This window comes from Pelophylax lessonae (genome assembly GCF_965119305.1).
Source record: "Pelophylax lessonae genome assembly, chromosome: 1".
In the NCBI taxonomy this organism is placed as follows: Eukaryota; Metazoa; Chordata; class Amphibia; order Anura; family Ranidae; genus Pelophylax; species Pelophylax lessonae.
Window position 1 is genome coordinate 301,088,717 of NC_138768.1, and position 12,074 is coordinate 301,100,790.

Below are 12,074 nucleotides of genomic sequence, written 5' to 3' on the forward strand. Positions count from 1 at the left end.
AAAGATTTATAATCGAAAAATCAGTGGAAACTACAACAGATTCTTCAGAGTGTGGGAACAAAGGTGTGGGTGCAGTGTGATTTAGGTAGAAGGGGTGGGGGTAAATGTGGGGGCTCTCAGGTGAATCAGTTCTAAAAAAGTGGTGTCTTGTAGGTTGAGGGTGGAGGCTAGTGAGGATGGTGCTGGATTGGAATTTGGGGGAAGGGTCTGTATGTGGGGATATGTGGTGTTAGGGAGTGGGTTAGGGTCTGATTCAGTTCCTACTAATTTACACACTAGTAAAACCTCTATTTAATCAGAAGTTTTAGAAACTTCAAGGCAGTTCGTATATATGTAAAATATGAACTGTCTGGCTTTGCTTCAAAGATGTTAATTTTTCTGGTGTAGTCTAACACCAAATGATTCTTCCTAATAGTATTCAGAGTTCAAATGCTCGAGACAATCATTGTCTCTAGATGTGCGTGTAGGAGCAGCCCGGCACGGTAAGGTGGACACCACCTAGTGGCGCCAGCACATATAGGCGTCCATCACTCCATCCCTACCTCCCTCAGAGGTCGGAGGTGCACGCCCAACACACTTGTTTGCGGTCCACGCAGACGAGTAGTGTTTCCGTGTCGGTGGAAAGCACCGGCCGCTCACGCTTCCGCCGGATGTCCGGCTGGAGGCGTGTCCGGCTCCTACGTTCCAGGGTACCTCGACCGCTACCAGCTGGATGCGTGTAATTCAGCTGAAATGTCTTTCAGCTGAGTACTACGCTATTTAAGCCCTGTGTGCCTGGCATCAGAGCTGCTTGCTCTTTTGCCAGACACACAGGTCTTGTGAGGCGCTCTCCCCTCTGTGAATTATTTTTTGCCTTTTTTTTAAGGTAAGAAAGAAATCCTTTTCAACTACTTCATTTAAATACTGCTGATTTATTTCTATCAGCTCTTTGAATACCAGCTATGTATATGACGCCTAATGGAACCCTCCAGCCTCTATTATAATTAATTGGGACTTTTTTATGGCCATTGTTATATCATTTGGCACTATATATATATATATATATATATTGATTATATTTATTTTCATTTTGTATCATACATCCCTATTTTGATGTTCATTTTTTATATGTCATATTGAGAGCATATGGGGCTGGAGGCTATTTTCCTTCCTTTTTCGGCGCACTATACATGCCTGGTTTCTGAATTAGTCCGTGCAATAATTATGCGATTCTCATTCAGCAGATTTGCTGTTATATGAGGTTCCAGCTGCTCCCACCCAGCCTCCAACTGAGACTGGTCAGCACACAAATTCTGAACATCTAGGATTCTGGCTCAGACCTTTACATTTCTGAAAACGGCACCCCTGATGGACAACATCGATATGCTGACCATTTGTTTTTAATTGCCTAGGCAGGCTACTCATACTTATCACCACAGTGGACTATTTAAGTTGCTGTTAAACATTTTCTTTAATGTAATGAATAAACGTATATGTTAAATGTTGAAATTAATTTATTTTGTATTGATCACCCACAGACCACCCTCCAAGGGTACCCCTGAGGAAGGAGTTCCAAGAGACTCCGAAACGCGTCGGGTTCTAACCCAGGGGTCGTGTGGTCTCTAGTTCGACTGTTAGCTGTGAAGTATTCTACTGGCTTGCCTTATGTTTTTATCCTTTGTTGTATGACTAAATAAAGAACTGACTTTTTTATACAATTGGTTGTTTTTTATCTTGGTGCCTAAAAAGTCCCACCCCCAGGGGAATCTCCTTTTTGGTTTTACAGGTTGTATAATCGGTGCGACACCTAGTGGCCACACGGGTGGTTGCAACCTTTTTATTCACAATTGGGAATTGCCTTTTTACCTTTCACCATAATATCACTGGAATTCCCTTTTTGGACACTATTTTATTTACAGTAATTATATATAATCTATCAGCTTCTGCACTGTAAAAAAAGCATTGGAATACATTTATCACTTATTTTGGAAATTTATTTATTTGCACACAAGCACTTTTTGCACGAGGTCACTACACACAGTAAGATCCAGTTGATTCAATTGGATTGATGTTGTGGAGCACTTATTTGATTTCATTGGTGTCATCCCCCTTTTTTTGGAGTTTATTTGAAGTTAACACATCATTTACTCCGACACTTAATCACTTATAGGTAGCGCCGCATCAACTTATCTGCACTTTATTTTGATTTTAACCCCTCGGGGTTTGGTTGTTGGCTGCTTACACCTACACTATCACTATACACTCCATAGCGCTGGTCAATTCTGTTTCTCTCACTGGGGGAAAGAGCACATTCCTTCCTTACTCGACTAAGGGTAAGTTTCCCTCACGTAAGCGAGGTCCTTCCTTTACAGCCCAGAAGCGTCTTTTTCATGCGCCGTGTCGCAGACAACCAGACAGGCTTCGGGCAGAAAAGGATCTGGGAAACGGTGGGCTGGTAAGCCGAAATCCTCTGCCCCCAGCACCTCCAAGCAGACCCCTTCTGCCTGAAGGGGTGCCCCCGCCCACTTCAGGGGTGGGGGGACATCTCAATTTCTTCCTTGATCCTTGGACCTTACTGTTGCACGACAGGTGGGTCCATGAGGTAATTCAGCCCGGGTACAAGATAGTTTCCCGGCCGATGCAGTAGACGCCCTGGTGGCTCCCTGGAGCCAGTACGGGCTAATTTATGCGTTTCCTCATCTGAAACTTTTATCTCGCCTGCTACGCAGGGTCGAGTTAGAGGGGATTCCGGTAATTCTGGTTACCCGGAGATCCTGATACGCCGACGTGATTCGGCTGAAGGTCGCAGGTCTGTCCTCAGCGAGGAGATCTTCTATCTCAGGGTCTGATCTTCCATCCTGCTTTACAGTCGTTGTCTTTAACGGCTTGGCTGTTGAGAGCAAGGTGTTAAAGGACAGGGGTCTGTCCGATTCTGTGATTACCTACCTTACTCAAGGCTAGGAAGTCCACTTCTCGGAAGATTTATCATCGTACGTGGAAAGCGTACATTGCTTGGTGCGAATCGCTGAAGCTACATCCTAGATCCTTTGCTATCAGCAGGATCCTGACCTTTCTACAGAAAGGGGTTGACCAAAGTTTGGCGTTGGGTATCAATCGCATCTCAGTTTCCACCATTCAGTCTCATAATTTGATTGATCAAAATGCGATCAGATTCATGACCAAAGCATCTCGTTGCTGCCAATTGATTCAGAATGATTGATGGTTGTCCATCCTAGCTGATTTGATTGAATCCTAAACTGAATTGTGTCTAAAATGATCAAAAAGTAAATTCTTGCACATACCAGTAGCAAAACTATAGACTCCTCTAACAATAATTTTTTGTCAGTTTTATAACGAAGTAGAATTGAAAGCAAAACTTCTTCCTTTTTTTTTTTTTCTTTTTATTTTGAGTGTTATAAAAGCAAGTTGTTGTTGTTTTTTTTTTTTTTTTTTTTTTTTTAATACATTTTTCTGTTTTGGTGTGTTTTTTTTTTTTTATTCCAGGAGATCTACCTCAACACCTCCAGGTGATGATAAATCTTCTCCGTTCTGAGGATCGCATTAAACTGGTAAGATTCGCCATGTGTACATAGATACTGGGTTTTTTTTTTTATGATGGTCTTGACTGTTAAGAGCAACCATATTAGAACTACAATTTTAAAACAAAGATTCTGAAGGTTTATGTAAAGGAGCGGTTTCAATCTTTTACAAACAGTTATGGCAATAATTAGTAATATAGTAATAGCTGTTTGTTGTAGTTGAACACCATGTCACCTGTAGCTAGAAAATTGAACGAAAAAAGAGAAATAACGAAAAAAAAAAAATGTTTAAAGGGAGTGGGAAAGGGAGGATTCAATGGTTATTTAATGAGCAGGTTTAGCTTTTAAAAAATGAAAAAGCGAACTCCCATCCTACACCCTCCCTGGCGTGCCCACTTTGACCAATTGGAATCAATCTTATCCATCCTGGAAGCCCTAAAGAAAGAAGGGGAAGACGAGTGGGGCTTTGAAATCCCCAGATCACTGCACCGGCTGTGTGGGCAGTGACAGCTAATCATCCATGGCGGGAATTGCAGCAGGAGATGGGGAGGGTGCATCGTGCCAGTTCACCTTTTCATTTTTATTTAGAATATAACCCTATTGTAGCACTAGATTAGGCTTTTGTAGGCCTAGTATTTTTTATAAATGGCACAGGAGTAGGACATAGCTGACCTTGCACCCAATCAAAATATCCTTCTACTGCATATCCAAAAGAGGCTGTACTAAAAATCTGGTTGTATGATGACTGCTTTTGGTGTATTTTGTCATTTAAAGTCTGCTTGTTTGTTAAAGCGGAACTCAACCCAAAAGGGGGAAGTTCTACTTTAAGGACACGTCCTCTTGCACAATTGGCACTTTTGAGGATTGGGGGGGGGGGGGTCAGGTTCCCCATTTTGACAGGTACCTGCTCCCACTTCCGTTCCGTGAGCCGTGGTGCTTGGCAACGGAAGTTCTCCTTCCTCCCCCCCCCCCCCCCCCCTGCAGCCTTCTGGGACACTGACTTCACAATGTGCCACGTGACACTGCATGCTCAGTGGGCACCCGGCTGTGAAGCCACAAGTTGTCACAGCCCGATATAGAAGTAGGGAAACTGTTGTGCTTACTAAAAACAAAAATAAATTGACCAGCTGCTGGCACTACAATACAACTATATTGTTAAACCTGTAAAAACATAGAAAGTGCCGCTCTACAAATGTGAAAATAATTGGATAATTCCAATGTATGTGTGTTAAGCCATGATTTTGTGTGTATGTGTGTGTGAGAGATATATATATTCTCAAGAGATACTACATCTCAAATGGAAGGTGCAACGTGGAAAATTGTGCAAAAATATGATATGAAATGCAATCACACTATAGCCTTTAAAGAAATTGTTAGAGTCCTCAAAGGTATAAAAATTGTATAAGGTAAATGTCCACATAAAGGTGTACTTTTATCAACGGGTGAATTTTTTTCTCCGTTGGCTTCTCTGCAGTTCTCCGGGGAAAATGATCACATCTGGCACCCTTTTTATGAAGCAGAGAACCTCAGTTCTCCCAGGGTGATCAGAGGTGAACTGTTTTCGCCGAGATCTGTGTAGAAGTGAATGGAGCGCCTGTAATCTCGTGAGACAAAGCGAGATTACAGTAGTATGAAAATCCCTGGCGCTCTTTAACAAGCAGTGATAATTTATCACTGCTGTGTACACAATCCCCATAAATAATAGTATGTATGTATGTATATATATATATATATATATATATATATATATATATATATATATACTGAATACACACATGCATACATTATATATGTATGTATGTGTGTGTGTATATATGTATATATGTATGTATGTATATATATATATATATATATATATATATATATATATATGCGTGTAATTGGTGGTGCGCTATATCTGAAATATGTGCAAAAATGCAAACAAATAATGTGCAACCTCAAATATATACAATATAGGTGCAAAACTCTAACATATAAATATATGTGAGAAAAAGTCCCAAGACACTAATGTGTCTATGTTGAAACAATTTTCGGTGATATGGTTGGTGATGGATGGTGTTCAAAAGCAATACGTGACTTGAATTCCCTCCACCTGTTAGAATTCCTCCTTACCGGACGGAATGAAATAAGTGCTCTCCTTAAAGGAAACAAACAATCCCAGGTGCTCCCAAATCAAAAGGTGCTCCCCACCGTGCGTATAAAGTAGCCTGCTGGGCTTCTTACCAGATGGGTATAGATAACATGCGTAATTGTATCCCTCTTGGACGGGTATGTCTCTGTATCCAATTGGTCCTTATCAGCCTCTGGTGGATATGGACACCGAATACTATTGCGCTGCTCACGGGCAGATAAGATCCTGTATTCCGATGGCACTGGTAGCCGCTTATGGTAAGCGGTGGGAAGGATCGTATCGTTCCAGCATAACTACATCCATACACACTGCAAGCACGGTGCCGAGCTTGCAGTGCGTATGGATGTAGTTATGCTGGAACGATACGATCCTTCCCACCGCTTACCATAAGCGGCTACCAGTGCCATCGGAATACAGGATCTTATCTGCCCGTGAGCAGCGCAATAGTATTCGGTGTCCATATCCACCAGAGGCTGATAAGGACCAATTGGATACAGAGACATACCCGTCCAAGAGGGATACAATTACGCATGTTATCTATACCCATCTGGTAAGAAGCCCAGCAGGCTACTTTATACGCACGGTGGGGAGCACCTTTTGATTTGGGAGCACCTGGGATTGTTTGTTTCCTTTAAGGAGAGCACTTATTTCATTCCGTCCGGTAAGGAGGAATTCTAACAGGTGGAGGGAATTCAAGTCACGTATTGCTTTTGAACACCATCCATCACCAACCATATCACCGAAAATTGTTTCAACATAGACACATTAGTGTCTTGGGACTTTTTCTCACATATATTTATATGTTAGAGTTTTGCACCTATATTGTATATATTTGAGGTTGCACATTATTTGTTTGCATTTTTGCACATATTTCAGATATAGCGCACCACCAATTACACGCATTTACTTATTTTTATCTGGGAGCAGCATATCACAGATCAGCGCACTTTTCTTTTTCACATATATATATATATGGCAGGGGGACATGATTACTGTGTTGGGGGGTCTGAACGAGGAAGAAGGAAGTCCATAATCTTCCTTTTTCCCCCTCAGTTCTGCCCCGATTCTGTCTTCACTCCCCGCTTCACAAGCTCCAGGCTGGTGAATCCGGGAGTGTGAATTCTGACCCAGATCGCCAGTGAAGTGCGGGGATCGCAGCTTCATAGCCTGGCTGTTTCTGTGTCAGGCAATGACAGATTCCCATGTGAAGAGATGATCAGCGAAGAACATGTTCTCCGCTGATCATTTCTGTTTCATAAACTGAGAATGATCGGAAATGAGCTGTGATCAGCAGGATCACTTCTCATCTCCATTTCATAAAAGGACACCATAAGGTGAAACCAAAAATATGAAGACAATCTTCAGTGATCCAGTGAAGAAAAAGGAAAAAACACAAATAGTGCTTCCATCACCAAACAGAAAAATAGCAAGAGCGCTTGCCAGAGATAATGGACTCTTAGTGCTGTGAACATAGTCGTACACGCATAGGATATTAAAGCCTTGCTGTGACACCCTTGGTATCAGATTCCTCCTCCAATCTTTAAGGTGTGGAGATGGACTCCAGTGTTGTTACCATAGAGTCGCATGAACATAGGGTGAAAAGACCATGCTGAAAACGACCCTTAGTATCAGATTCCTCCTTCGGTCTTTTAAAGTGCTCCAAAAAACAAAAATGCTCCACATAGTGTGATACCATCCAAAAGAAATTACTTTTCGACTGATGACTGATACCCCAGATGAAGTCCAGTGGGACGAAACGTACGTCGGGTTGGAGTGAGCTTTTTTTTTCTAACATTGCGCCCATCTGCTACTACATGCGATTTTCTGCCTGTTTCATACATTGAAAATGTTAGTTGTTTTACTTTTAAATAGTATGTGTGTGTGTGTGTGTGTGTTGGATCCATCCAATTATTTTCACATTTGTTACGCGGTACTTTCTATGTCACAGCCGGATGCCCATAGTGAAGATGCCAAGGGAGGACAGAGGATGAAGACTGCTGAACTGAGTGCACCGTGGGACAGGTGAGTGGCTTTTTTTTTTTTAAGTCAGCAACTACACTCTTTGTAGCTCTTGACTTTTTTATTTTTTTGACAGGTGGCTGGAACTCCGCTTTAAATAAATACAATAGTTCACCCTGAAAGTCAAGGATTCATGTTCCTTCAGTTCCTTTGATATTGATGAGACTTTGATTTGAATGTATCATTTGAAATTGTGGATTTTGCCACTCCGTGATATAAGGCGATGCTCACCGGACTTGTTTGCTTCTGTTTTTACTGGTGACGTTCTCCACCAAAACGCTAAAGATGCTATAAGGTTTGCGTAAACCTATCCATATACGCTTATTGGATTTTTTTTTTTACATAGAGAATACATATTGGCCTAAATTCATGAAGAAATTTGATTTCTTTGGATTTATTTTATAGCCGAAAGTAAAAAAAAAAATGTTTTTGTTTTGCAAAATTTTCAATCTTCTTTTTTGTTTATAGCACCAAAAAAATAAAAAGAAAGCTCTTATTTGTGGGGAAAAAAATAACTTAAGTTTTTTTATTGTTGCTTGACTGCGCAATTGTCAGTTAAAGTAACGCAGTACCGTATCGCAAAAGGTGATTTGGTCATGAAGGGTAAATCTTCCGGAGGTCAAGTAGTTTAAGCATTTATTTTTTTTCTATGAACAGTTTTCTTAGAAGAACGTTCAACTTGAAATTTTGTGTTTCTTTGACCCACTTAGGCCCTGTTCACTCCTTAGCGTTTTTAGCTCGTAAAACGCTTGTCTCAAAACGCCCAACTAGCAAGATCCCACTCATTTCAAAGGCCCCTGTTCACATATGAATGTTTTGTTGCCTGAAGCTCAAAAAAGTAGATGAGCTGCTTTTTTTTTTTGTTTTTTTTTTTTAGCAGATTACAAGTGTTTTTGTCATGTCAATGCCTGCCTCCAAACACCTGCAAAAAAATCTGTCTGAAAACGATACGCTCAGGTGTGAATGGAGACTATGGGCAACCTTCAAATGCTTACAAATATTGTTTGTTTTAAGGCTGTCCGTCTGGAGAGCAGCTGGTCAGATCGCGTGCGTTACATGGTTGTCGTGTACGGTAGTGGGCGGCAAGACACTGAAGAGAATATACTTCTGGGGGTGGATTTCACCAGTAAAGAGAGGTGAGTTGTACCCCATCGCACTAAAAGTATGCATGGTGCTTTTGGCTTGCTTGTTATACTTCCATTGAATCTGTCATCAAGAAAGAAAAGCAAACATACAAGAAATTTTTGTAAATATAAAGGTAAAACCTTTTAATTTTGAATAGAGTAAGGAAAGGCTATAACCCCCTGTCAGTTGTGTTTTTTTTTTTCCTTTCTCCTTACTTCCTGAATCATAGCCAAAACAGGAAGCTAGTGTTCCCATTGGAAGATGTCCCCTCTGTTGCTGTTTTGGTGATAACCAACAATGTGAGATCTTCTTTAACTTTTTTGGTGATAATGGTGAACCAGACAAATGGAGAGAGTAAATCTCCTTACCCGGGGCACAGGCAGCAATAAAAATCTCCTCGTTCTCGCGCGCTCTTTCTCGTGCTCGCTCTCTTCACTGTAGATATGACTGTTTAATACTTAAACCTGGTACATGCTATGAGGTTTTTTTTTTTTTCCGTCCAACCCAGCCGGTTAAACAAAAAAAACTGTCCACTCTGGTCGGAGCTGCTGTACTCACTATGCAAAGTATGTACATTGATCTCCCCCGCTGAGCTATTGTGTTCTGACAGGGGAACGGTTCCCCTACCAGCACACTTCGATCAGCGCTCTCTGCCATTGGTCGAGCACTGACCGGGAGTCAGTCGGCTGCTGGTTTTCCAGCATGCTCGTGCAACAGAAGCCAGCCAGACCAACATACACACAGGTCAAGTGTCTGACTTTTTTTTTTTTTTAACTGGCAAATGTCTCCCGACATTCGGCCTGTGTGTACCTTGCATTAGGGGGCATGTAAAATGAAAAAAGGAGATAGAAGAAAGATAAAAAGAGGGGTTGGGGAAGTGGGTATTCGAGAAAGGGTGTAAAGGAAAGAGGGTAAGTGAGGAGGAATGTTGTGCAAGGTTCCCCATGAAGGATATCCAACAGAGGTATTGGAGGAAGTAGTTACCTAACCAGAAGACAACAGTAGGCTTTGGAAGTCTGAGGAGAAAGCTATCTCTGTTCTGTAGAGCCACCTTTTGCAAAACCTATTTATTATTGACCGTGGCTAGCGTTTGCCTCCATCATGTGTACTTAATTTTAGCGAACCATAATCTAATTGATGGTGGTGTCGTTTACTTCTAGTATAGAGGAATACATGATTTTGCTGCGTTAGGTAAGTGTAGAACTAATCAACGTTTATGTATCTTTTAAAAGTTATTGAGCCAGACAAAGAAGGAAGGCAGGCAGGTCATTTAGCATCTATATATTTGTTAATCTTTAAATTATCAATTTTGCCTGATTCTAGAAGTTTTTGATATTCGGGCAAGGCCAGAATATATGAAGCAAAGAGCCCTTCTTTTGGCATCTCCAGCATACTAAGGGCATTGCAGAAAGTGTCTGTGCATTGTCATAGGTACCCTATACAACCTGGAAAAGTGTTTTTGTTTAACAGTTAATGTAAGGTTTATGTCGCGTTGGGGTGGATAACTTGGGTGGGTTGGATAAAATGTGATATGAGTGGGAAAAGACATGTTGTGTTTGCTCAGACTCTAGGTACAAAGCTTTAAACTGTGTAAGAGGAGGCAGGGGTGTCCTTTACTGCCTAATTGTGAGAGAAAATTACGTTGCTGCATGACCTTCAAGAAAGGCAAAAGGAGGGGGGTTGTCAATCATAGTTTGCAGTTCTAACTGAGGTTTTACATGATCATCTGCTTCAACATAGTGAGGTCTATATGTGCCTTGAAGAAGATGGGAGAGGAATATCCCTTCATTAAGCCCTGGGGGAAATCAAAGATACCAAATTGCTGAAGTCCTACGAGAAGATAGGCTGTCTTGCCTAAATAGTTTAGGGGAGGAGCCAATCACAGGGTGGGTTGTACAAAGACCCTGAGAATGTTGTGGGTTAACCAAGAGAGTCCCTTAAGGGGAATCTCAAAGCGAGGCTGCTCCATCTGGACCCAGCATTTAGAAGACTTAGCAGTACAACACTCTAGGAATCGATACAGTTCATACGGGTTGCTTTTTGGTACTTGACCACGTCTGAGAGGCCTATCCCATCCCTGGCTTTAGCGAGCGTCCACAAAGAATATTTGATTCTATATGCTTGTCCCACCCATAGGAATTGCCTGAAATTCTCTCTTTTGTTGCAAGAAGTAAGCACGGAGGAGGCCAATGATTAATGTTTTACATTTACCATGCAGTGTATATGAGACAAAACGGACGTAATCTGTACTGAACATACCTTTTTGATATGAGCGGCCCTGCAAGATAAAGATACCCCTAATGTAGGGACAAAAGCTTTAAGTTCAAAGTACATTTCCAGTCTGGTCTGGGGGTTGGTTAGGAAAGGCTAGAACCTCTGTCAAATTTTCCTTTTTGTCTGTGTCCCTGTTAGAGATTTTATCTCACTTTCTGTGTGGTGAGGTTAAATCTCCAGCGGCCAACCCAGCGCGCACAGACCAGAGCTCCATGCTGGGTTGGCCGCAACAGGCCCTATCCTGGACCGGGCCGGAACGCAAGTTAAACGTCCCGCGGAGGCATGTATGACCGGGCGCCGATGGTCCGCATCAGTGTTACTCTGGCCAACAGCCTCCCCACTTCGGTGGCAAGGAGGTTCTGTCTTGGGAGTGTTACCTGCACGCTCGCTGGACTGGTAAGTAGATGGCCCCCTCCCTCATTCCTGGACGGTGAGTGGGGCGCGGGCCCTTCTTTCTAGAGGGGCAGCGATGTGGGGGTGGTCCTGGTCTCTACAAGTAGTAGCCGCCATTTTGCTACCCTTCCCAGTGGTGCTGTTGGGCCCTAGGGGATTATCTGCTTGCAGGACTACCTGCATCAGTGAGGTGATGGCGGCGGGTCCTCTGCAGGCCTTGGAAGGGCGTCAGCGGTCAGTGCCCCCTATGCGGGGCCTTAGTCTGCACTTTTCTGTGCGGGGCCTCAGTGGTAGCCCCCTCCTGGGTCATTTTTGTGTTTTCCAGTAGCACCCTCTTTCCCTCCTCTGTGTCATCAGTTGCTAGATCCAGGTTCTGGCTCCGTTGCAGCGGACGTGTCTACCCTGTGGGGTTAGTCCACATCCCTGAACTGTCAGATAGTGAGGATATTCCCCCCTCGACTGGAGCTGCGCTGGTTGCGCACTGATTACAAGCCGTGCGTAGACTTTGCAGATTGACGGTGTAGCTGAGGTGGCTGCATAGGGTGCCGTTCCCCCTTTTTTGACATTCACTAGCAGCCTCGCACGGCAACAGTGTTGCCTTTTCCCTCCTATTT

General features: G+C 42.7%; 1 protein-coding gene across 2 annotated transcripts in view; it reads left to right on the plus strand.

The window, feature by feature from the left end:
- SSH1 (slingshot protein phosphatase 1) overlaps positions 1 to 12,074 on the plus strand; it is a 188,242-nt gene that overhangs the window by 49,319 nt on the left and 126,849 nt on the right. For both annotated transcript variants that reach the window (XM_082273831.1, XM_082273832.1), the window contains 2 exons: positions 3,484 to 3,548; positions 8,683 to 8,804. In XM_082273831.1, the coding sequence (XP_082129957.1) occupies positions 3,484 to 3,548; positions 8,683 to 8,804 (187 nt within the window). The remainder of the gene's footprint in view (positions 1 to 3,483; positions 3,549 to 8,682; positions 8,805 to 12,074) is intronic.